The sequence below is a fragment of the Phaethon lepturus genome, unplaced genomic scaffold, assembly GCF_000687285.1.
Source record: "Phaethon lepturus isolate BGI_N335 unplaced genomic scaffold, ASM68728v1 scaffold9148, whole genome shotgun sequence".
Taxonomy (NCBI): Eukaryota; Metazoa; Chordata; class Aves; order Phaethontiformes; family Phaethontidae; genus Phaethon; species Phaethon lepturus.
Window position 1 is genome coordinate 1,697 of NW_010555485.1, and position 27,487 is coordinate 29,183.

Consider the following 27,487-nt stretch of genomic DNA (forward strand, 5'->3'; position numbering starts at 1 on the left):
CTTGTGTGTGCCTGCCCCTCATTTATGCAGTTCAGGAGGTTCTTCTTGCAGAACTGACCCCCCTTGTCTACTGCTGCTTGTGCTGCCAACGCATGTCTTCAGCTGTTCAGTCAACAACTTCTCTTGGCTTCCTGGTCCACTGTGGCCTGACCCTCCTGCGTGGCAGCATCCGGAGGGAATGTGACACCGAGCCCCTGTGTACCGTCACCACCTGGGAGTTTGGTGCTCTCTTCTAGCTGGCGCATCTGCCTGCTTGCTGCTCGTTGCTGCTGCTCCTTCAGCTCACTGTATGAACGGGAAAAGGTGTGAAAGATGGACGTGACTGGGAAAGCCATCAGCAAAATCCCACTCAAGATACTGCTCAGGGCCACCACCTGTCCGGGGATGCTACGAGGCACCATGTCCCCATAGCCAACAGTTGTCATGGAGATGACAGCCCACCAGTAACTGGTGGGGACGCTTGTGAATTCTTGCTTGGCTCCCAGTTCGCTCTCAGCCAAGTACACCAGTGGCGAGAAGAGGGCCATGGCGACGCAAAGGAAGAGCAGGAGGAGCCCGAACTCCCTGGTGCACCGGCGCACGGTGAGCCCCAGCGTCTGCAGCCCCAGCGAGTGCCGTGCCAATCTCATCACGTACAGGATGCGCAGAGCCCGCAGGAAGCGCAGCACCAGACCCACTCGTTCCAGGTACTTGTTCCCAGCTCCCCCACCTGGCTTGCTGCTGTTTTTCGTGGAGACCATATCCACAATGAGAGAGATATAGAAAGGCAAGATGGCCAGGATGTCGATGATGTTGAGCGGGGTTTTCAGGAAAGCACACTTGTTCTCCGCCTGGATGGATCGCAGCAGGAACTCAAATGAAAACCACGCCACGCACACTGTCTCCAGCACAAAGATGTCATAGCACTTCCGTGAGCATTCGCCCTGGGGACAGGAGGAGTGGGAAACACAGAAAAAGGAGAAGAAAAAGGATTAGCCAGGGAGCTAACCAAAGAAACAGAGAGTGGCAATTCAAAGGAAAATGCCACATGAAAGCTGTATGAATTGTGAGCTACCAAGGTAAAATCATCGCTGCTAAGAGCAGCTGGAATGGATGACTAAAACCAGAGCTACTAGCTACATGTTTGGCTGCAGGACAGGTCAACAGTGCTCAGGAGTAATCCGAAGCTGCCAAGAATTTGGTGGGATGGTATTAGCTGTCAGCCAGACAGCCCACTGCTGAAAGGCCAGTGGCAACATCTCATTTCTAACCAAGTCTTTAACACCCTTTAGAAAGGATTAGTATAGGATTCACGGATCTTAATAAATGGGTGATCCCTCCCTCCCTTCCTGATCAATAATAAATTGCTTATAAATGGCTCATAAATACCTACAGCATTTTATGTTATGCACTTTATACTTGGAGCCATCTATAACTTATTATTCACAGAATATAGAACATTTTTTTATATTCCAGTGAACATTTATTAATACACTAGCCCTGTGGCAAAAAAGTTTATATAAAGTACTGATAAATGTAAGTATTTCTAAAAGAAAAAGTAGCACAAGACTAGAGGGAGGGTCCGGAGAGATAAGCGTTTTCAATTACCTCACCTGTAACAACTAATGACCATGATGCCCTCCCCAAGCTTTCTAAGGCACTGGAAGAGGTGCTCTTCCCTGCAGGCTCACTTAATGGAAAATATAGAGAACTCTGGTTCTTCATTACGATGCCTGTAAACAGGCCAGCCTTGGCACATTGGAACAGCAATAAATAATGCTGGTGATGGCTGCTCTTTGATTGTCAATTCAACGGCACAAATACTATGGCAATTCTCTGCTACATCACTGTTAGTAACTCCAGCTGAATAATAATCAGCTTTAAATAAAAAGATTTTGACGTGGACAATTACAGGGCTAGTGCTGTTTCCTCTGTAAATGCTTATATAAAAGTGTTAATGCTCTGGGGGCTTTGAGCGGAAGGCAAGTGTATATTTATTTAAGGGAAGTGTATATTTATTCGGTGAACCAGTTTTACTCTGAACAGTTCATGAAAACTCGTGTAAGCATGTAGGAGTCCACCCACGGTAGTGGGGTCTGTGACTCCCACTGGATGCAACAGGTATTAGGTACCAATGTAAAACCTTGTTTTGCTCTCCTATGCTAAATTATAGCAATAAAATATCACTCGAGTGGCGAGGCTGTGTCAAACTGGCCCCCGTATCACCACTGGAGAAGCAGAGAACCTGGCACACCTATAAACAGTTCTGCCCACACGCTCACCACAGGAGTCTTTTGCTAGGCAGACATGAGGAAATTTTTACTGCAGAGCACCATATCCTAACTTCATCCCTCTCTGTGTTTATGCACAGTTTTTCCCTGTTGTGAAAGAAAACAGCAAAGGAGTGATAATACTTTTGCCCTCTTCATAACAACAGCATTCCCCAAAATGTGGGGGAGTAACTGGATACACTTTTCAAGGGCTGCTGCCTTGCCGGCACCAAGAGCAGTGTTGTCACATTGAGTATAAAGCCTTGTCTTACCTCAGTATGGCAACCAAAATGCTGAGGCACCCTCCCCATTTCACGCTTAAGAAGAGATTGATCCAATGATGAAAGACATTTCAATAGGAAAAAAAAAGTGTGAAAATGAATCCTCAGAGCTGGTGTTTATGGTCCTTGTATTAAACACGGTGAAAGGTCGTAGTGCCTTCTATTTGTAGATTTCTTTTGTATTACACTTTCAGTTGGCATATGTTATACCTCCCATTGTTTCCCAGGGGGTCATGCTGATATGGGGAGAAAAATTACTTGTCCCATTGAAATTGCTGTCAAGATCTTAAGCGTATTGCAGAGAGGAAGGATAACCTTGTTTTACTAGTGCAGTAGCTCAGATAGATAGCCTGTTTTTAACTTCCTGATTTTGATAGGTGTGAAGACTAGAAGGAGCTTAATTTATAACTGCCTCACCAAACTAATTTGGTCATAAATAAATATTTTTGTCATAATCATGGAATCATAGAATCATAGAATGGTTTGGGTTGGACAGGACCATAAAGATCATCTAGTTCCAACCCCCATGCCATGGGCCGGGACAGCTTCCACTAGACCAGGTTGTTCAAAGTCCCATCCAAAGCCTTGAACACTTCCGGGGATGGGGCATGCACAAGTTCTCTGGGCAACCTGTTCCACCCTCATAGTGAAGAATTTCTTCCTCATATCTAGTCAAAATCTACTATCTTTTAGTTTAAAGCCATTACCCCTTGTCCTACTGCAACAGGCGCTGCTAAAACGTCTGTCTCCTTCTTTCTTATAAGCTCCCTTTAAGTACAAAAAGACTGCAATAAGGTCTCCCCGGAGCCTTCTCTTCTCCAGGCTGAACAACCCCAATTCTCTCAGCCTGTCTTCATAGGAGAGGTACGCCAGCCCTTTGATCACCTTCATGGCCCTCCTCTGAACCTGCTCCAGCAGGTCCATGTCCCTCTTATGTTGGGGGCCCCAAAGCTGAATGCAGGACTGCAGGTGGGGTCTCATGAGAGTGGAGTAGAGGAGGAGAATCACCTCCCTTGCCTGCTGGCCACACTGCTTTTGATGTAGCCCAGGATACAGTTGGCCTTCTGGGTTGCCAAATACACATTGCTGGGTCACGCTGAGCTTCTCTCCAGCCAACACCCCCACGACCTTTTCCACAGGGCTGCTCTTGATCCATTCTCTGCTCAGCCTGTATTTGTGCTTGGGATTGCCCCAAGCCATGTGCAGGACCTTGCACTTGGCCTTGTTGAACTTCATGAGGTTTGCACCAGCCCACCTCTCAAGCCTGTCAAGGTTCCTCTGGATGGCATCTTTTCCCTCCAGTGTGTCTTGTTTATTCCCCATGCTACATGTGTTTGCATAGAGGCATTTAAGTTGAGCCCCCAGCAAAGGTGATTTACTGGTTGGAGTGGCTGGAATTCCTTTGTGGTGCTCTTCAGGTGCTCTCCTGCTGGCTCGTGATGCTTCTCCAGGTTCTGGGCATCTATTGCTGGCACAGGCAATAGAGTGCCTGGGTCAAAGTGGGATGGATTGAGGTTCCCCTCCCCTGGCAACTTTAGTTTAAAGCCCTTTTCACCAGCTTGGCAAGCCTGTGACTGAAGATGCTCTTCCCCTTCTCTGACAGATGGACCCCATCAGCCCCCAGTAGACCAGGTTTCTCAAAGCAAGTCTCATGGTCTAAATAGCCAAACCCTTGGCTGTGGCACCAGTCCTGTAACCATTTGTTGATTTGACAGATTTGATTGGCCCTTCCAGTCATAACACATGGGAAAAACATATTGTTTTTAGGGGCTTGGTTCCTATCACAGAACAATTAAGCTGTCAGGCTCTCTCATAAGATACAGAACCAAGATGCTTTCGTACCACGGCATAAATCTGGCTCTGTTAGGTCACAAAGTCAGTGGAAGGACTGTCTGTGCCACTGCAACTTCTCACCTTATGACCAAGAAACTAGCCATCAGACTGATACTGTCCCAAAGCCCTGCTGCCTGGGAATCTCTCATCAGGATATGCTCGATCTCACACCTAAGGGCAATGGTTGCAGGTGATTCACAGCTCCTGATACCTTGTATGTGCAGGAAAGGATCAGGATGAGATGTCAGGAAGACAACCCATAGATGAATATTTGCTTGAGCAAAGCAGCTGCGATGGCAAGAAGGAAAACGCCAATGCGCAAATTTGCTGTCCCTGAAAGGAGATAGGAGACCGCCTGGACCAGCACATATAGAAACCAAGATGTAGCTTGCCTTAAGAGACCTACCTGGCAGGAAGCATTCTGGATTCTGATGTGCATGTATATAATTTTCATGCCATTAAAAGTTTAAGGAAAGTCATTGAAGCCTATGGAGAATTTAGCCTTGGAATAGACCTACAAAGACATTAAGGCATTTAATAGCTAATTTGGCACTTAATTCCCCCAGCGCACTCCATTTAGTGCATAAGGAAAGGAAACTCTCCAAAGTCCTTCTGCGTATGAGTTTTGGTGTGGGAGCAAACAGGAGTGAAAATTGTTCCTCAATAATGGACTACCAGTGGAGATGACTTTTGGAAGACTCTATCTGCCCTCCCACACTCTCATATGTTTATCCTGTGTAGGTTCACAAACCTACAGCTTTGCTATTTATGTCTCCAATCTTCCCGCAGAACTGCATCAAAAACGCAAGCGCAGGAGGAACTTGGCAACCTTCGCTCAGCTGCACACGAGAGGGTTGGCAGTATCTGAAGCTCGGGTCGTCCAACACAGCAGAATCAAGCCGGCACCTTTGCCCATCACTGTCACGGAGAGCTGAAATGTACTCCATCCAGAGCTGATGGTGGGCTCTGGCTTTTCTCTGCTCTTCCCGCTATCCGTAGCTGACAGCTAACATCGTGAATGCCGAAATGTTTACTTTCAGTAGAGTGGAGTGATAATGCTCTGCTAGACGGAGTTCGTTTTAATGAGATGAAACAATCCCCTCTTTTAGCTAATGCGTAATTACCTTCAGCGAAGTGCTAGCCTTTCTCAGTATCGTTATTAACCTATTGCAATCTGAACAGGCCAAGCTCTGTCTGAAGGCTGTCCTGAGAATAAGAGGGTCTGAACAGCCTTTTAGAAAACAGACTTGTGTGTCAATTAACCTGCCAGAGGCCTTTTTTTCACTAATTAAATGTCTTCCTGTCCCCTGGACCATGTTTCAATATCATCTAGGTATGACCTATTATTATCCTCACACGAAATCAAAAACGGTAATAGCAAAAACATGCTTCATGCTCTTTGCGCTTTGCTTCTTTCAGCTGCAGCTGCTTTTCCTTGCAGTTTTTTCCCCTTGATTACAGCATTGTAAAAAAAAAAAAAAGGCAATTTTTCTCTTTCTAAAACTTTTAACTATGTATTTGAGTCCAACCAGATGCTGTAACACTGCTTAGCATTTTGAGGTTTTTTTCCCATTCAAGAAAACAAAACAAGAATGTGCAGAAAGACACACACACTGATGGAAAAAAGCGACCAAGCATTAATCAGCCATTGGAATAAGAGAAAGAGCAAGTCCTAACAGAATAGGATAACATCGTGCCTAAAATTGGTCTGTATCAAATCTGTACATTCTCAAAAAAGATCAAGTTATGCCAACTCATGGCCATAAACAACTACATACTGCTTTTTACTTTTTGTAAGCGAAACAGCAGCTCTCATTCTAACTAACCAGATTTCTTCATCTTGTAATCTAACAAATACATTTTTATGATTACATTTTCACATCTAGTTTTATGAAACTGGGCTGCAGGAAAACATTTTTTAAATTTTCATAACCATTTGATTTCTTTTTGTTTTTTAGAGGTCTAAACAAAAAACAGCATGAATGGCAATCACAGAGGACACCCCCACTGCACTTTTCTAGTATTAAAAAAATGACATTCTTTTTTTTTTTTAAATGTGCATATAACCACGCCATTAAATAAACAATTCCTTAGGCTTTTCATTACAAAAAGCAGTGGTATAATAAAAATATATGGAAACAGTTGCCTTTACAAGATGTATATGTTTATTTATCTGTGTACATGTGTTTCTTTCAAACAGCAAGTAGATTTTTTTTTTTTTTCCTGTGCAGAAATTACTTGAGTATGGGGAAATACCCGCAGTTGCATAGAATTTCCGGGGCATATACTAATGTCAACTCAGGGCACAGGCAGAGAAAAGAAGGTCTCAGTGGGTAATGCTATGCAGTCAAATTAAAGTGAATCTCCTTCACTGGGGTTTATAGAAATTTGCTGTCAAAACGCCAACTGCAGTATCTTTCTTCTGGAGAAACATTTTCTTTGCCAAAGGTTCCTTTGGCAAAAGGAAAATTACAGAAAGAAAAGCCCGTGTCACTGGAGTTCAAATCCATCTGTCCTCATTGCTCTGTATGGTCTGTCTAAAAATTGCAGGCACCTTTCAGAAACGCTTTGGTTTGGCTTGCAGGGTCTCTTTCAGTGGTACTTCCCTGTACCGTGCCTCAGAAAAATTCTCCACTGTGTGTTGTGCGACGTCGTGACCCTGCCTTTGTCCTCTGGTCTCCTGAGAAGAAATTCTGACTCTCCTCTAGATTCTTGCAGGCTTTGACGCCATCTCCCCCCGCCGGCATTAGAAGATGTCAAAAGCCAGATCACCTCTGACCACCTCAGTTCTTGTGTTGCTTTGCACACACGTTTTTGTATGGTCAGCAGCTCTGCAGCACTTTCAAGAGGAAGTTTCAGCTCTGCCCACTTCACCCCTATAGTGAAGATTTCCCTCTTTGTCAAATGCATTAAGGAAAAAACCAAAACCCAAACATGAGAGGCATTGCATACAAAAATCCTTACATAAGCTTTAAAATCATGTCATTTCTAAAATGACATTTTGGTTCTCTTCCACTCGTCCCTTGTTACTTGAACCTTTTGGGTCATGTATTTCAAGTGTTTCTCCGTGCACATTAGATGAAACTCTTTCTTAACAAAAATGTGGAACTTGAAATTCTGACGTAACCAAGGTCTCAGCACCAGAGATCAGCATTAAGGGACCTGCAGACAAAGTCCCTGAGGCTGCTGCCCACAGCCTGGATGCAGTGCTGCAGAGAGCGAGACAGTCCCCAGCCCGGTGGCTTAGGGTGCACCCCTCGGATTTGGCTGTGAGGCTGAGCCCCTTGTTCCAGTGAACGTCTGCAGTGAGATTGAGAGGACAGACCCCCCCACTTCCAATTATTCAGCACCCGGACACTTGGAGCACTTGCCCAGCTGGGGAGGGACCCAGCTCCTGCTCCAAAGCAAGCAGGGTGGAAGCCTGCACCTGGCTCTGTCCCAGCCTGCGGGAGCACCTGGAGCACCGGCTGCTGGGCCACCGCCCTCTCTCATCCCAGGCATCACTGTGAAATGAAGAAGCCTGCGCTGAGAAAAATTCCAGCGAAACAGCAACATTCCCAGAAACGTGCCTCCCCAACAAAAACCGAGGATTTTGCTCATACTGGCACTTTCCAATGAAAAGCAATTTTCTGAAAAAAAAAAAAGATTTTCTGATGAAAGCATCCAGCGAATTTTCACGGTAAGGATGAGGGCATGACTCTTGCGATGTGACCTGCTGTTGGAAGGGCAGCGTCACACCCTGCCCTCGCGTGCAGGCACGCTCCCCTTGCCACTGACCACCTACAGACTTGGTGATTGTAATTCAGTACATCATCTGCCATTAAAGCTAGGGTCAGGCTGAACTTGCAGCCAGCCCGCTCTGAGCATTTCTTGTGCTCCTGAGCAAAGATGATTCAGCTGCTGCACACTCTGTCCTCAAAGCTGGCTGGCTGTGAATTCAAAGTAATGGTTTCTGTTTTTAAAGCTGCCAAGGGGCCATGAAAGAGCCCTCTGCTTCTTGCTGTACACACTTCGATCTCCAACTACAGCTTAGTTCATGTTTCATCTTCAGCCCAGCTGCTAGAAAAGGTAATCAGAGCCTTGCCTTCCCTGGGTAGGGTTGTCACTAACGGTTTGCAGTCATATTATGAACACAAGATAGCTCTTGTACAATTGTTCCTGTACAACAAAGAGAAAGGACAAGGAGGTGGGCAGGAGCTAGACCTACTTTAGACTTATCTCGCTGGATTTCCTTTGACGCCAAGACAGCACAGTCCCAAATCACCACCTTTCAAAATGTCTCAGCCTGCCATTTTTATTCTGACAGTGAAGCTTCAAATAAACATGGAACACCAACAGGAACAAGGGAGATGCCAAAAGACTATGGTGACTGCTAGAGAAGGTAACTTCAGGGTGTGCTAACACCCACAGCCAGCATCTAATGAGCTTGTATAATTACACGTCCTGCTATTCAGTTGCAGTCACGTAGCTGAGGGGTTACTGAGGTACAGCTACCTGCACATGCTTTGCATTTCTGTCTCAAAGTGCTCTTCTGACATGCAACTATGAAGCCAAATGGCTGTATTCATGAAAAGCTCAGAAGAGGGTCTGGGAGTCAATGGGAGTGAAGAGAAGACCATGTGCATGAGGAGTTTACCGGTGCACCGTGGTAGCCTATGACCACTCTCGCAGAATTAAACAGGCGAGAGGCACCGATGGCACTCGTGATCCAGGAGAGTGCAGAGGGAACTGCCTCTGTTTCCTCCAGTTATCTTGCCCAGTCCACAAGCAGCTTGCTGCTTTGGGCCATCTCAGCTCCAAACTGCATGACAAAAATTAGATACTGTAGGTAGGACTTGGGTTTCTAAGCCATAAATACTGAGCCTTCAGATCTGTTTTAACTGTCGCCTTTTTTCCTGCAAATGCCATAGATGTCTTAACAGCTGTACTCTGACTGCGTGGATTTGGCATATATATCTGCATTGTGGAGAAAGACACAAACACAGGGGATTTGATCATCTACCCACCAGACAAGACTATTGTTGCGATCCTAAGGCTGTCCTCCATTTCCCTGCCTCCTTCATTTACTGTCTCTGCCGCATGCAGATACATTCTTCAGTCCACTGTCCTGCTTTTTTTTTGCCCCAGTAGAGTTGCTGGGAAGAATGGAAAGCAGGTAAATAGTACTACAGATGCACAAAATGCCCTCTCATTAACACTGTCTTCTCAACCAGCTTTTCTCACACCTGCATCCACTTTTAGCACACACTTCTCCAAAAGCAACAGTATTTGTTAGAGGGAACCAAATGTTATCCGGCTCTACTTTATGGAAAGCAACCAAAAGCTAAAATCTTCAAGAAGCAAGAAACATATAAAGAATAAAACAGACCATAAATACCTATGAAACGGAACACCATCAACTTGCCTGATTTTCAGATGACTATCAGGAACAGCACAGTGCCTCACCCGGAGAGGCTGGGGGGGATGTAAAGACATCTAACATCTTAAAACTCCTTAGACTCTGTGACTGCAGCTGGGACTAACTTGAGGGAACAGTATGCTCTCCAGCAGCCATCTGCTGCTATCTCCCAGTCTGATGATACCACACACCAGGAGAGAGGGGCTATACTGTAACTTGAGGAGTGATGTACCCTGGGTAACATTTTCTTTGAGGATACTTCTTAAGGCTCTGCTGCATTCTCACTGTCTAGTGACCTCCTCATGGGCTAGTATTCCCTTCACTTTGTATTTCTTTGGTTTTCTTGTGTTTGTAATCTGCTTCACTACAGTGAGTACACACAGCTTCTCACAGCTTGTGATTTTCATCCTTGAAAGAAGCCTTGACATCGATTCCTTCTTGCCTACCAAATACACACATGCAAAACAACCAACACTTGAATTTGGAGCTCGCTGATAGGTCCCAATATGTAAGCGAAGGACTCGATTCATTCAAGAACCACCCGTGTTCAACAAGGATGATTCAAACTGGAACGATTTGGGAGAGGAACCCAAGGTTACTGGGATGGCTAGTGCAATAGAAAACCTATCTTAAAAGCCGTCAATTAAATGCACTTAACTTGTTTACCATGATCAAATGAAGGCAGAGAAGAGACATGTTTGCTGTCTATAAATAAACCAAAGGGATGAAGAGAAGCACTATTTAATGGTGTGGTCAGATGTTCTCATTCAGGTCTGTCTGGAGGTGCTGAAAGTACTGCTTTCTCCATCTACTACCTTGCTGTTTACAATCCCCAGATCATCCCACTGAACGGGACATACAATCGTTCCTTAATCCTCTTCAGTGCAAAGTCAAACAGGGTTATGCACTGGTTGGTTATGCTACAACAGCTGACTTCTTTGTTCACTAGTGAGTGGGAAGGGCAACACCGTCGGCTAAGTAACGGCAATCAGCAGGTGAGGTCGGAGTGGGAAGGAGAGGGACCTAACATGCTCAGCTTGCACTAGCTGTTTGCAAAGTCAACCCATGACTAATTGAAAGGACGGCGTTGGCAGGAGAAGAAATAGCTGCACCAGCTTTCAGAATCTGCACCTTAGAAGACACATGAGGTTCCAAAAGAGCCCCCTTGAAAGAACAGGGAAGGCCAGAGACTTTCTAAGATTAAGCTTCTCAGTTTCTGGAAGTGGTGGTGTGATGTGGTACCCATGACAATGGGGGACTGCACTCACCTCAGAGGACCCCACCAAATCCTACCTTCCTGTAATGTTCAACTAGCAAAGGAAATGGTGCGCTTGATGCTATTGGAGCTGGGCCTCGGGGGGTCTGAGATCCCTACCTGGCTTGTCCACAGCCTTTGTCCAGGTATGTCTGTAAGGTGCAAATAGGCTCTAAATAATAGATAATTAGAACCTGTATGTACAAGAATAGGTTCACTGCCATTTGTTTGAACAAATATCCTGACTCAAAACACTGGTTAGTTGTATCTGGGGTCTGCTTTGGCAATTTTACAATATCTCAGCGCCATTTGGAAATTGTCTGAAGACAAACAGCTACACAAGAAGACACAGGTCCATGAGAACAAGATACTATATATGAAACTCATGAACTCCCACAGCATTTGAGGCAGAATTTCACAGGCCACTGCCCATACGGCTTGCTTGCTAGCAGATTTGCTCTGCTGCAGACCCCCTTCTGTGCGAAAAATCCATGGGCAACACGGCAGTCTAGGTGTGTCCATGGCTCCCACACAGCCTGCTGTGCCTGGGCCAGGCACGACCCGCACCGCCTGACCTCAGGGGGCTGCTCAGCGCACAGCATTCGTCCATCAGAGTCACTGCCACGGGCAGAGGCAGTAACACAGGAAAAAGAATGACAATTTTACCAAGCAATGGTGTCCTCCAAAGATCAGCTTCACTTTGGAAACACTGATGTTCTTAGTGTTTCTGAGTAAAAATTACCTTGGAATTTTCTATTTCCAGAATGTTTTTCTTGGTTTTGGCCCACTTTTTCACTGAAATTCAAAGCAAAAAAAGCCCAACAGAATAGTTAAACACCAGAATCCTCCTTGCTGACAAGTGTCCCCCTCTCCCCCTGCTTTCACATGAACTAGAAATCTTCCTCTTCAGCCCAGTCTCTTCTAGCTCTGATAGAGGCATCGTATCCCCCGAGGCTTAGAAACTACAATGCTTTTTTAAAAAATCCATTCTCTGTAAACCTAAGCAAATGCTTGATCCTGAGCTTTTACGTGAAGAAGCCCAGTTACCTTGCAAATTAGCAAATTTCCTGATTTCTGGAGAATAATCCTAGCTTGTAATTTCTATCCTAGTGCTCTGAAAACAAGACATACTCAGTTATTGCTTGAGAAAACTTGAGCAACGGCACTTGGCACTTACAACACACCTGCTTCTCATAAACATGGCAGGACTGCAAAAATAAAGATGGGGGTTATCTCCCGTAAGTGGCAGCATAAATCAAAACACTGCAGAACCAGAGTGGGGCTGAGTCCTCGCCAAGGGCGCTTATGTGCAGTTGGAAAAATTTCCCCATGGAATGACGACATGTAGACACAACATTTTCCGCTGAAAGGATGAGCCCAAGACAGACAGGGCTGTGTTACAAAGTGGTGGCATTCCCAATGCTTTCACACCTACCCAACACCTGGGAAAAGATGATGCTGTGGTGGCAGCTGGCTGTGCTCACAGATACATGCAAATACACAGGGTCTAGAGCTGTGGTCTTCCTAAACCCAGCGTCCTCTTTTCTTCTTCTTTGCCTCAAACTTGTCTCACATGAAAAAAGAATCTCAGTCTTGTTCTCTTTCTCTCTCTCTCTCTCATTGTATTAAAAAGAAAACTGATTCCTAACAGCATTTTAAAGTGCATTTTCCCTCTTATTTCCCGCAGTTTTCCCCTTCTTTCAATCCCTGTTGTAGAGGCTCTTCTCCTCTTGCCTCACTGCTGGTTCTATTTTACGGACCCACATTAGTTTTACTGGTTCCTGCAACACTTTGACCTGATATAAAAGTTGGGGCTGTCTGTTTTTTCACTTGGAGGAAAGGAGGACAGAGTCAAACTTACTCTTTTCCTTCTATATTTTTTTCCAAACCTATTTTTTACCCCCCTTCCTTTATCCTATTATCTGAAAGCAAGTGAAGGATTTGCCTGTGTTGCCTGTGGGTAGATTTGCTCTCCTGCTGGTAGCAGCTCCGTCGCAGCTGGCAGTCTGCTACTGTGCTGCCCTCGCACTAAAATGCTGTAAGCGGTACTGCTGCACTTGCAAAGTGGATGAATCTTTGCAGGGTGGATCTGACCACTGCGAAACCCGGCACTCTCCCATATTCCCTCTTTCTGCTTAAGGCAACGGTAACAGTGTTTTCTGTGACAGCGGAGCAGCATATAAGAACTGTGCGACTTGACTTACCTTAAATTAGCCAATATTTCTACTGCGTACGAAGGCAGCTAGCTGTGGGAGAAAATATCCACAGCTTCTGCCTACAGACATTCAGTGCGTGGACCTTTCAGGAGGGTGCTGCAATTTCTGTTCTGCCATCATCTTTACCCAGTGCAGCGTGTGCCAAGTTTCCAACACAGCTCAGGATGTATTGGATGGCTGGGACCTTCATGCTATTCTCTTGTATTTCCAGGCTTCGAAAATGAGCTGGAACAGAGGGGAAGCGGGGAGGTGGGGGGGTGTCCGTATGTCTGTGTGTGTGTGCCTCCCTGGGAAGGTGAGGGTACGAGGGCCCTGCTGGTGAATGGCCAGAGGGCTGGGCTGACATATACCCTGGTTAACAGCCCGTTCTGGCCGAGGCATCCTGCTCGTGAATGACCTGCAAGCTCAACTCTGAACGGCAGCGAACACTGGGGCTAAGCCCTGCCAGTAACGTGTCTTGGCCCCTGGAGCACCCCCACAAACACAGCCAGCCCTGGACAAGATACCTTGGTCAGGATGCTGCCTTGACGGGGCCAGACTCATCCCACGTCGCTGCTCTACAGAAAGCTTCCAGGCTTCTGGGCTTTTCTGGCTGCACTCGCCTTTGATCACAACTATGAACTGCCACCTCCCCTTTCATCCTACTTGATGACTTCAGGTCCAAATACACGTGAGGGCCAAGGAAGGCCCAGATGCGCAGCACCCTCGCTGGCACCCCCTGCGCGGGGGGACAGCACTCCTGCGCGGGCGAGTCAGGGGTGGGGTGGCACCTGCTCACCAAGCTGTCAGGCCAGGAGGGGCTCTTGAGCTAACCCCTGCGGAGCAGAGGACCTCCCCAAGCCGCTCATGAACCACACCTATGGTTTCAACTGAGCTGAGACACCGTGTTTAGAAGGACTGACAGAATGTATTTAAAAACTATGAGAGATGTACTCATGCATCTCTAGGTAAGTGGTTTCTGTTGTTAATTACCCACACTGTAATACACCTTCTTTAGAGCATGAGTTTGTCTAGCTGCATGTTCCAGTTACTGTTCACTGTTGTCCACAGACATTCTCTTAGCCTGCTGCTCACTGCATTAAAAACTCTCCTACTGTCTCACTATAAAGCAGATTTTCAGATTTTAAATAGTTCTTTTAACTTTTTTTTCAACTTACCTGCTTAATGGATCCCAATCTGGACACAGTATCCCGAGCCTCTTAACTAGCATGTCAGATGGGAAATGGTGTACAGCTGATAGTCTGCCAGGGTCTCTAAATCCTTTCTGAGTCCCCACTTTGCAGAAGAGTCTTTTCTCCCGGGCTTTCTATGCTCTCTACACTTACAGGTTGCACTCTCTGCTGATGAACACGCAGTTACCCCCCCACGTTCCAATCAGTTCAGCTTACTGTGCCAGGTACTGCCAGTCGCTGACTAGTGTGTGATTTCTGTGCTAGCTGTAAACTTCATTTGCAGTTTTTTTATATTTTCTCCCAAATTGCCAGCAAAGTAGCTCTGGGCGAACACCAGGGACACTTGCATGCCTTTCTGCGTACGCTGTCACCAGATGATGATTTCTCGTCTTAGTTTCCTGCTACTTCAAGATCGAACAGAAATTTTAAAAACATTTAGTATGGGAGGAAAGTTTTTGAAAAATTACATTTTTCAAATGATGTTGTGTGGCACTAATTCAAAAATCCTGCAGAAGTGTAAGTACCTACATCAGAAGTTATTTTTTTCAGAAAACTTTATAACCTTATAAAATTTGTATTAGGTTGGACTAATGAGTGGTGTTCTACAGAAACTAGAATTAATTATGCTGTTGTCCTCTAAAATGCTGCCGTTTGCACTCAATACCATCTTTTTCGTGGTTTTACTTAGAACAAATATCATGCTTACCTTTAGAAAATCCAACAACCTTATAGTTTTCTCCCAGTCCTTTCCTAAGCCTTTGTTAAAAACCTATTGCAAATTTTTTTTAAACTTTTTTTTTTTTTCATTTATATATACCACTCCTCTAATTTGTCTTGAATCTAAATGTCTCCATGGACACTGCAAAGTCCCCAATTTCAAACATGTCTATATTTCATCTCAATCACTACATTTTAAGCAATGAAAATATAAGCATTTATAAAGTTAAATTATTTAATGCAATTTTTCTAAGTGCTGTACACATGAATCAGCTCATTATCTCAGCCTAGCTATATGAGGTCTAGCCAAATGTAAATCTGGTTGCTTTCTTTCATTCCAAACCTCCAGAATTGGTAGCGACATAACCTAGAGCTCCGAAATGAAATTTCCAGATGATATTTTTATTACAAATAAATGAAAGATTTCTCTCTTTCAGAACACTAGGACAGTACTCAATAAGCCATACAGCACAAGCTCTCTTGCAAAAGGCAGTGGAGCAATCGATGGAGTAAAGAAGCTACGCTGTACCCTCAGGATATTACAAAGCAGGCTATACCGAGTAGCTGCAGTAATTTTACAAACATGACTGGAGGCCAAGCAACTATTATTGTGAGATTGCTTCAGAGACCCCCTGGATGATCTACCTGGAATTTAGGAGAATAAACCCACTGGTGATTATAAATAGTTATGGTGGTGGAACCAGAGAAATGTTAAAAGAAACCAGGCATGGAGCATGTTTTGCCGGGTGAGACACACTGCACCAAACATAAACCAGTTAACAACGTGACAAAGTTACCATTGCTTTTATGGAAGAGTCTTAGCTGTTAATTATTTATCACTAATGTTATATTGCAGCATATTTATACAATATTTAAAAGAAGACCTGAGCCTGCTATTTATTCATGAGAAGATATTCTGTAGACTGAAAGAGTTCATTAGCACAGCACAAGGTTATTAACAAGTCAACAGGAATTTTATCTTATCCAACTCTTGCCTCATCCCCAAGCTAACAGTGCAGAGAAATACCCTCTCTCTTTTACGACTTCTAAGCCTAAAACACTGCAGAGATTCTCAGGTTGTTCCCAAACTTTATCCTGTAACCTACTATCGTCAGAATCTCCCAGGGCAGCTCCTTGTCCCTTAAGGATTTACCTCTTTACTTGGGAAAAGCGACTTGGGAAAAGACGCTGCAGTGGGACCCAAAGGTGGTAAGAGCCGTGGCATGCACAGCTCAGGCGGTAACTTTGCTGAGATGGGGAATTTTGGGCAGAGGGTCTGCAGGCTTGCTGTGGGACTCTGTGCAAACTGGTTCCACAGTGCTGTGTCCCCACTCCCCAATCTAAAGGCAACTCTTAGTGAAAGAAAATACAACGTTCCTCCTAACCCTCCTGATACAACAGAGAAAGATTTTCTTACTGGGACCATGTTTCCTTTACCACCTCTTGAAGGAGCTGACATGACAGAACAACTAGGTATGTCTGCTAAAGTTTAAATAGCTTCAATCAAGCAGGAAGGCTGGATTATTTTTTTTTCCAGAGGAGGAAGGACTGCAGAAAGTAATTTTTTTCTTTTTCTTTTTTTTTTCTCAAGACAAGCAAGCAAGCCAAGGAGAAGAAACGGTCAGAGCTCTCCAAAAGTAGTCATGACAACATGTTATCCAGCACTCTGTCCACACAACTGATATCAAGAATAACCAATTATTCCTTCAAACATTTTCTATTCATTAGCAGCTTAAAGTAGCCTTGGAAAGGGGGAGGGCTGCCTCTGAAAAGAGTTGGCAGAGCTGGCACACGGTGTGCAGTGTGGGCAGGAGATCTCCAGGCAGCTGGAGTCCTGGGCAGTGGTGGGCAGAGCAGGTGCAGTGGGCAGCGTGTTGTGCAGCAGCGATGCCGAGGACTCGCAGTACCAAATGCGTTTCCCTAGCAGGTGAATACAAGAATCCTGAACTCGGTAAACTAAACCGATAGAGAGATGCTCTAACGCTAACAGCTGGATTTGGACAACCAGTAAAGGAAAGACTTAGATTCAGATCCACAAAGGAAAGATTAATACATATATTTCTTTTACATTAAGGACTATAACATTCAGAAGGTTCAGAGACAAGCACAGTTCCCAGCAAAATGATCACAGGACACGATCACCACTTCTTGATATTTGCAAAGAACATTTTGCCATAAATCTTACATTTGCAAATTCCATGGGAGTCAGATAAAAGATGCACACCACTCAAAAAACCCACGCAACTCAACATTTAAGGTTTAGATGAGCGGTGCAGAGGTTCTCAACTCTTGAAGTTCTGTGTATGACCCACAGAAGTAACATCTTTCAAACCTCACCACTTTCAACTGGTTTCAAGACAAACCTGAGCTGTCTGTAAGGCAACATGCACATTTTTCTGACCATCAGATAGGAACTGGGCGAGAACACTATGAGGACTCAAACTTGTACTGCAGAACTTTGCAGTTACTCCTCAGTTTTGGACTCTAAGGATATCATACAGTAATTGCACTTTGCATGAGCTAAGCTGGTCTCACTTATGAAAAAAAATAATTCCTTGTGCATTGAGTCTGGCTGAAATGGAGCTAATTTTCCCCATAGCAGCTCTCATAGTGCTATGCTTTGTATCGGTAGCTAGAAAGGTGTTGGTACCACAGCAGTGCTTTGGCTACTGCTAAGCAGTGCTCCCACAGCATCAAGCACTCCCCCCTCACCAGTACGCTGGGCATGGGCAAGATCTTGGGATCTAGATGGTGGGACATAGACAGGACAGCTGACCCAAACTGCCCACAGGGATATTCCATACCATATGACATCTACTCAGCAATGAAAGCTAACAGAAAGGAGGAGGGAGTGGCATTTGTTATTACATTTGTCTTCTGGAGCAACCTCTACGTGTACTGAAGCCCTCCTTCTCAGGAAGTGGTTGCACATCATCTCCTGATGGGAAGTAGAAAATAAATCTTTTGGGTTTTTTTGCTTCCACGCACGGCCTTTGCTTTTGCTTTATTAAACTGCCTTTATCTTGACCCACATTTTTTTCCCATCTTATTTTCTACACCCTGTCCTGCTGAGGAGGGGAGTGACAGAGTGGCTTGGTGGGCACCTGGCATCCAGCCAGGGTCAACCCACTGCACCTTGCTTAGAAACCTAAGTTGCAGCCTAAGGAATGAGGAATGTGCCCTGAAGAGCAGGGTAGATGTAATTTTTATTTCTGTTATGATGACGGTCATAGACATTGTGTTTAAGACATTCTGTCCCAAAGCATTCACAGTCTAAGTGTGGGACAACACAGAACAGGTGATAAAAGTCCATAAGGCCAATTGAGCACATAAACAACAAAGCAAAATTTTGCTTGTTGCTGATGACTAAAGCTGTGGGTAAAGGATGCTCTCAAAGCTTGTAATTTGGTGTGTGTGTTACCATTTTGATCTAAGTACCATCTAAGCAGAAAACCTACTTTAAGCTTATGAAAGAAAACCTCACTTTTAGTTAAAAAACAGCTCTGCGGTGCTGCAAGTCCTACATCTCTTAAGCAAGGGCATGTGAATGTGAAAGTGAATGTGAATCTCATGTGTCTACAGGAACTTCCTTGTGCACAACGTTGTAGAAAAGGCAGGTGACAATTGTTACGGAGTGATTTGGTCCTTCCCTGGCCTGAACTGCCCAGAGCAAACACAAAATGCAAACTAGCAATGCAGGGGACAAATACATCAGTAGATAGTTCATATGCCATAACTGGTGATGTTGCTACAGCTCATGGTTTTTGCATTCAAACAGCAGAGCTGAGAGAATGGTATAACGAATTCTCAAATGATCCCTAGGGAAATTAGTTAGTCCAATTCCCCAAGATTCTTTTTATAAAAAGTCACCCTCAGTGCCTGTATACTATAAATAGTTATCTGTAATACCAGGAGGGAGATTTTTTAAAATACATGTTTTATGTTGACTGTGTTGTAATTTCTAGAACAGTTTATTCCACAAAGAAAGGAAAAACACAAGCTGCAATTTTATTGACTTTCATTCATGAAAACAAATCATCTATGCATCACATAAACACGTGGCTCTAAGTTAAAATCAAGAAGGTCTCAGTATCACATGCAGAAAAACCGATGAACAGTCACAAAAGAGAGAAAGCGCTAAAAACAAGCTCTCCAGAAATGAAAAGCTTCATTCCACAATCTCAAGCAGGGTGACATCTTAGGGCAGAAAGCACCAACAATAACAACTGTTTTACTCCTTTACATTACTTTTCACTGAAATAAGTAAATCATTTAATGTAAAAATAACACTTTCCCCACCCAGAAGTACCTCAAACTGCAAGAGTTCTGAGACAAGATGGTATCATTCATTCAACAAAATGTTTAGTGTTTCTGACACTCTGAGGCCCTGAATACTTATATTTCTTTCTGTTTAGCTACCTAAAAAATTAGGTAGTTTGGAGTAGGTAATTAGTATTACAAACCTGAACAAATCAATAGTTAAAACCACAGAATCACAGAATGGTTGAGGTTGGATGAGATCTCTGGAGGTCATCTGGTCTAACCCTCTCCACCCACTCAAACCCGGTCACCCAGTTGCCCAGGACTGTGTCAAGACAGCTTTTGAATATCCCCAAGGGTGGAGACACCACAACCACCCTGGCCAACCTATGCCAGTGCTCAGTCACCCTCACAGTGAAGAAGTGTTTCCTGATGTTCAGAGGGAACCTCCTGTGCACACTCCCTCTGGTCCTGTCACTGGGGCACCACTGAGAAGAGCCTGGCTCTGTCCTCTTTCCACTCTCCCTTCAGATATTTATAAACACTGATGAAATCCCTCCAGAGCCTTCTCTTCTCCAGGCTAAACAGTCCCAGCTTTCTCAGACTTTCCTCATACGCGAGATGCTCCAGCCTCTTCATCATCTTCATGGCCCTTCCTTGGATTTTCTCCAGTATGCTCATATCTTTCTTGTACTGGGGAGCCCAGAACTGGACACAGGACTCCAGGTGAGGCCTCACCAGTGCTGAGCAGAGGGGAAGGAGCACCTCCATCAACCTGCTAGCCATATGTTGCCTAACACAGCCCAGAATACCAGTAGACTTCTCTGCTGCAAAGGCACGTTGCTGGCTTATGTTCAACTTGGTGTCTACCAGGACCCTCAGGTCCTTTTCTACCAAGCTGCTTTTCAGCTGGGTGGCCCCCAGCATATACTTACACATGGGGTTGTTCCTTGCCATGTGCAAGACTCTGCATTTCTCCTTGCCGAACTTCTTGAGGTTCCTGTCAGCCCATTTCTCCAGGCTGTCAAGGTCATTCTGGATGGCAGCACACCCCTCTGGCCTATCAGTCACTTGCCCAAAGTTTGTGTCATCAGCAAACTTGCTGACAGTACATGCTGCCCCATCCTCTGCATCAGTAATAAAGATGTTGAACAGGACTGGACCCAGTATGGACCACTGGAGTATACCACTAGTTACTGGCCTCCAGCTAGACTTTGTGTCACTGACCACCACCCTCTGGGCTTGGCCGTTCAGCCAGTTTTCAACCAACCTCACTGCTCATCTAGCCCCTACATCAAAAGCTTGTCTATGATCATTACACAAGACTCTCTTAACCTTGTCTGAAATTACCTTTGTGTGTACCTTTGTGAAATGAAATCTTCAGTCACAAGATTGTTTAAAATGCATGTTCACAGTTTATCTATTCCCCATCCTCACCTATATGAAAGTTGAAGCACAGTGTGTAAATTAAGCTTAGAAGGTTAAATAGTTTTGGGCTTCTTTATGAGCTATTATTAACTTCATTATTTATGAGTCTCTCTCTTTGTTGTAACGTTCTTCAGCTGAAGGTTATTGAACTGTAACTTCCTATCACAGCATCTTTAATTAGACTAGCTTTTCCCAATACATTAGAAAGCACGGTGAAGAAGGAAGTACTTTCTGATCTTCTCCTGTTTTACACTGTGGTACTACAAATGACTGAGCTCCGTGGGACTCAGGCCTATAAATGCCTTTGTGAATCAGGACAAAACGCTTGATGTTAATCTCCAAGTTCACCTTTTTTCTGCGATGAGAAAGACTGTCTAACAAAAGCAAGAAGCTTTCTTCTTCAGATAGAAATGGTTGACATTTCTCTTTTCACCAAGAAAAAATGAAGAGTCTAGTATGATGACCATCTGGCTTTCAGTTGAATTTCTCAATGCCTTTTGGTTGTTCAGTTCTTACTATGTTGTTAACGCTGTTGCTGTAAGTATCCCCAACTGGTTTAAGCCTGCTATGATATATTAGCAGCTTTCCTCAAGTCACTCGATGCCTGCCATTTCTTTAGAGAGCTGAGAAGCCCACTCAAAGTTATCATATGCCTAAAATGCCTTAAGGATACTCTATGCCTCTGGCTATTTTTATGTCTTGGAGACCATTTTTGTGGTGGTCTTGAAAGAACTCAGTGCCTGAGGGCTCCTGCTATGATTTTGTCTCAGCAGTATTTTGCTTTAAGAGGGGACTTTTCACCATTAAATCTAGAACTTGCATAGAAATCTCCCATTCTGCAAATTTTGGAATTAAAAATTAATTATTGCTTTGTTACTTTACATGGAAGAACCTCACTCTCTTCTCAGGTTTGTTTTCTTTACACATTTGAAGTGTCCCTTTCCTGAAATTTCCAAAACCAGCTATTATGTCCATTACTGGATTGGTGGTTTTTATTTAATTTAATCAGTAAATAAAAGCTTAATGAGAAAAAAATCACAAGATAAAATATCTGTCCTAGTTCGGTAAGTAAAAAGTCATTTAGGATCTGATTCTGTTAGCTTTATTGATAGTTGTACAGCATCTGAAATACATGATACTACTTCCCAAAAGGAGTAACGTTCAGGATGAAGCAGGGTGACCATTAGCAAGAACAAGACAGCTACTGTACATGGGAACACGATCCTTCCCACTCCTGCTAAAGCACTAGAGACTGCCAGTGTCATCCAGGACATCTGCAGCAGTTAATAAAGTTAGCAAAATGTATGATTGATTATTCTTCTGTATTTTGAAAGCGATAGACAAGGCACCTACAATAATTTCCTCACCCACTTGGTAATTACTTCTGACGTTTACGGTCCCATGCTTACATCTGTATGAGGTCACTTACACCTCTGCAGGACATCACTGGGTGTAATGCTGGACCATTCAGATGACATCAAAGGCTTGGGGTATGAAAAATTGCTCTCCAGCATGGTTTTTTTTTTCATGATTGGTTCCTCTCTCTTTCCCTGAAGCAGTAACAGGACAGATAGGCAGCACATAAAACTTTTGTCTTCTGGAAAACGCCAGCTCAAGGAAAAGAACACTGCTTGTTAGCCAGAGTATCTACGACAGCTCCGACACAGAACCCTAACAGCAGTAACGCCAGCCAGAGAGCCTGGAAAATGTACACGCTGAGTACGGTGCGTCCTTGAAATAATATTTACTGTTTATTTGTTCCTCAGCCAGGAGAGATGCACATACATTTTCTGTTGTTAGGAGACTGCAAAACCAAAGAGCTATCCCTGGGGACGGATCTTAAACTCAGCGCTAGGGATACAGCTCAGGATGATTAACATGACTTGGAATACACAGGAGCTCTCTTCTCTCCACACCTGTTATTTGATGAGCTGCATACATCGCTAAGCCATGTACAGGCGACGCGCGAGGAGTTTGCAACCTAGGTCTCTGGTCCTACAAGGAATTCCATGTAGGCAGATGCCCGACTCCGTGCCCTGCCTCACTGAGCCGAAAAGGTCGGCGAGGGTATTCATATCCATTTGTGCAGGACCAAAACCAGTCACTGTGTGCGGCTCCCGGCATGACTAACTACGGCTCAGAGCGCTGACCTGAGTTGCTTCAGTAGCAGGCCAGGAACGTTGGGGAGAAACTGCGCTATGTAAGAAGTGACCCTTCCCCTGTCCCCTGTGCTAGAGAACCACCTTTGCCTCAAACAAAATAACCAGTTCCACCCTGTCCACAGACCTCCCCTGTGCAAAGGGCAGAACAAAGCCTATTTGCAAGAGCTCTGTGCTTTTAGAATTTAAGGGCACAGAAAAACATCAGATCATTTATTATGATCTCCGCTGTACTGCAAGCATTTCACCTTTGTAATCTGAACTGAAATCAGTAATTTACTTTTGATTGAAGTAGAGTGTGTTTAGCTGAAGGCCACCTTCCAGAGCAGCACTGAGCTTTGAACTGAAAACAAAAAAATACAAAATCCACTAATTCTCTTCCTAGTTTGCCCCGGTAATTAATCACCACTGGTACTAAATATTGGCACCTAGTTTCCCACACGAATTTATCAGGATTCAGCTTTTAAGCATGCATCCTTTCCCTGCTTTATTTAAAGGTCTTTTTAGATTATACAGTTCTCCTCCCCCCATACAAACCACTTACTTGCTTAATCCACTCACCTTCCTTTTGATAATCTAAATAAACTTGAATGTTCAGATTTCTTACTGTATGGCATTTTCTCCAGGTGTCTAATATTTATAGGTTTTTTACACCCTCTCCAATTTTTCAAAACAACATTTAAAAATATGAACGTGAGAACTGACTGCAGTATTCTGGTGTCAGTCTCACCAATGCCGCATACAGGCACAAAATCATCTTCCAGCTTCCAGTCACTCCTCCCCAGCTTAGATATTCAAGGATCACATTAACCCTTCTGACTTTATGCTGCAATAGGAATTACATGCAGTTGCTTGTACCCTAAAACCCATTTAGAGTCTCATTTTGGGAATCAGACTCTCTGCTCCTGCAAGAGCAAGTCTGCGTTCATCTTTATTGTACAATTTTGCATTTGACTATGAAAATGTGCTCCTTTTAATGGCCCCAGCGTACCAAGAAATCCAGGCTTCTCTCATATCCTTCATTATCAATCTTCATTATCATCCTGCTCCACCCAGCAAATATTGTTAGCCTACTATTACGAGTCCCTGTTTATGTTCAGATCACTAGTAAAAATATAAGGTGCCTAAACTCTGGTAATTCTAAAAGCAATTGTTCAGCTCTTATTTAAACCCAGGAACATCTAAATACTACATACATCTCAGTTTTTAACAGTAAAATATCACTTGTGCTTAAAATTCCTGCATACTGGAGCACTGTTGGTTAATTACACTAAAAGGCATATGGTTTTTTTTTCATTATTAAGACAACACAGTTTTAACTAGTACCCAGTGCTACTATCCTCAAATTTTAGACCATAAAAAGCCTTTAAAACAAAGATTTTCTAATAAATCAAATATCAAACAACATACCAAGTGTTTTCTCTTTTTCTCCTGGCTGCTACTGCAAGATTCTGGTTCCAAATCAAACACAGCTCAGCTGATACCTAACCCGAGAACGCCTCGCAAGCACAGGGTGGGTTTAACCGCACATGAGGCACTCAGTGAAACGCAGGGGTCTCGCTGGAGTTGCCGGACCCATTTTCCATCAGCATGCTTTTTGCTTTCAACGCTACAAAACAGCAAATGCCTCCTGTCAGGTAATGACCGCTCTCTTCCGCGAGTGGCAGTGAGCGATGAGCCGTTCAGCACCCGGGTGGTGGCACACAAGAAGGGTTCTGCTTCCAGGTGCTGAGCCTTCAGCTGAGAAGCAGAACTTGACAGGCTGAAGTAGTAGCTTCAGCCTTAGTAGCTGAAGTTCACAATCGCATTTAATGACCACGGGGCTGGAAAATAAGCCCAAACATTTAGTGTCAATCTTTACTAAATAAAGAGGCCATGAACTCTTCTAAAAGCCCCCACCACTCAAGCCCCCTAAATTGCATTTCAGCACCTATTTAATGAAAATGTGAATGTCCTCCTCTATTGATCTTCAGATGAGTTCTCATTGGCCTACATACAGCTAATCCTAGGAAACTGAACTGCTTGCACAAACAAGGGACTAAACCCTTAGGAAATTTGTTAAATTAAAGAATAAACAAAATATCCATAAGACTTGATTTTCAAGGGCATGAAGCATCCACAGCTTACACATGAGAATACTAAGCATGTCTGAAAATTGGGACATTTGCTTTGTTTCTGCTGTTAAATTGCTGCCTCAGCTTCCCTGCCCTTTATCTCACCTATAGCATAAAAATATTTCAGGTGTTTTTTTACAGTGGGGTACTGAGAGTTCATTCAAAACAGTATGTTGAAGGACCTTTAAGGAAAACCGATCTGTTAGCTCTTAACCTAACTCCAAAACATTAAGCCTCAAGCAAGGTTGATTTTTATACCCACAATAGCTAGTTTGTCATCTGGTTAGAGGTGTCAGAAAACAAATCTGTTGGGCAAAGCCGTCCGCTGGCGTGAACTGGCAAAGCTGTGCTGGCAAGGCAGAGTTTGGCCCAATCTTCCCTCAGTATGAAGTGACATAACGTGTTCTGTGCTCTACCCGGCCAGCCCTCCACATCATAAACACTGAATGCAAAACCTGCATGATTGCTGGAGTGACTTTGCCCACCACCTCCCCTGAGGAGACAACAATGCAAAACACACTTTACTCTGAGAAAAGCTGCACTCACCCGATCTTCTTCTTCTCTGACATCTGGCATGGTGCTGATGCAGAGGCTGACTGCAGTGATGGCAACAAAAGAGACTGAAATACAAGCAAAGATCTTGCCTGGGATCCCTGAGTGGGGGTTCTCCACCATATCCCTGAGCTTTCGCATGTACAAACTCAATCGGCTATTGTCCTGGAAGGCACATTGCGTAGTTTCACTAAATACCATGTCCCCTTCATACAGCCTGGCCTCAGCTGCCTCCTCCTCTTTCTGTCGCAATCTCTTTTTACAGCACCACTCCAGGTGGTCCTCTTCTATCCCCCAGTACACAAGCTCCTCCTGAAAAGAAAGAGCGCACATCTCCCTGAGAAGCCTCAGTTTCCCAGCTGCCAGGAAAGTCATGATCGTCCTGAAGGCACTAGGATTACGGTCAAAAAAAAATTCATTGCAGCTAACATCATAATCATCGCAGATGTTCATGATCTCATCATAATTGTTGCAAGATTTTAGCTTCCCAAGCCTGGTCAAAGGGCAGTTCTCCAAGGTGGTCCATGGAACTTTGTATTTAATACCACCTACGTTGATGATCACAAATCTGGTCTGGTCATCCAGGCGGGCTAAGCAGCACAAGTCTTCCCCAGGGTGCAGAAGTTTGGCCTTTGTGTAGAAGAATCCTTTCTTGGTTTGCACTTCACACAGGTTTTCCAAGTTATTGAAGGAGTAGGAGCTGAACTCAGGATCTGCATTCCCAGTGAGCAATGCCATTTTGTGATACATTTATTGAGTCCGTAGGGAGGTCAAGGTTACTCGAACGCATGCATCTGGAGCTTGTCTGGAGAGTCAGTCTGTAAAACAGGATTTTAAAATTACCATAAAAGTAGGGCATTGCTAGATGAAAAACAATCCTATCCTCTCAATCCCAAGAAACTTTTCTCCATGGCATTATTTTTTCCCCTATTGTTGTAGGACTATATTCTATATTTGCTTCATAGTTGCTTGGGGAAAGAACTTAAACTGCAATAAGGTCAGAAGCCATGTTGGTACTTCTAGAGGGTTTAGTCAGTGAATGAATGGAAGAAAACCCAGTGTATTATCATTTTCAGAAATTTATTTTCTAGAGGTTTGAGCTATATCCTGGACATCAATGGATACTGGAAGGGAAAATGGGTCTTCCGTATAAATGTCAATTTTCATTTTAGCAACTTAATAAAGAAACTTAGTTGCAAATGGTTTTCTGATAATTTTGGCCCATCTATGTAATGTATCTATTACAAAAATGCCTATAGCGTGAGGATGAAATGCATACCTACAATACGGTCAGAAATGTGATTGCAGCAATGCTGGTCATTCCCAATTTAAATTCACCAAGCTTAGGTACCAGTAGCAATGAATATGCGGGGAGCTGAGAATCCACTCTGCATCAGCTCTGATCAGAGGTGGCAGAAAGCAAGAAGCTGGGAACAGGACTTTACCCCGCTTTCCCAGTCAGGCTACAAGAGGAGGGGGTAAGTTTGCAGCCTCATCTGAGGTAAATGATCCTTGTTGCAAGGAGTGTTGCTCAGATGGCTAAATAGGCTAATCTGCTGTTGCACTGTGCCCTACTAGATCAAGCACTATGCATAATTCCGGGATTTAATTTGTGCCGCCTTCTTAGTCCCCATTTACTCAACCCCAATTCAGAGATCTCCTGAACATATTTTTTCACCTGCCACATTGCTTCCTCGCTTTCTCTAGAGCTCTCCACCCAGGTTCTCCAAAGCTGTCTCTCCAAAACAGTACTACGATGCCTTGAAGTGCAACTGTGTAATTGCAATAGTGAATCACCTAGAACTTCCTAAATTACTCAAATATGAAGTAAGTAGGAAACAAGAAATTGGTGT

The 27,487-nt window shown here is 44.1% G+C and overlaps 1 protein-coding gene across 1 annotated transcript; it reads right to left on the reverse strand.

The window, feature by feature from the left end:
- On the reverse strand, nt 1-26,446 carry LOC104615852 (potassium voltage-gated channel subfamily G member 2). The gene is made up of 2 exons (XM_010292169.1): nt 25,629-26,446; nt 1-923 (listed from the first exon to the last, which is right to left on the reverse strand). The coding sequence occupies exons 1-2, from the start codon at nt 26,382-26,384 to the stop codon at nt 111-113; spliced, it is 1,569 nt and encodes a 522-aa protein (XP_010290471.1). The 5' UTR covers nt 26,385-26,446; the 3' UTR covers nt 1-110.
- Between the last annotated feature and the right edge of the window lie 1,041 nt (nt 26,447-27,487).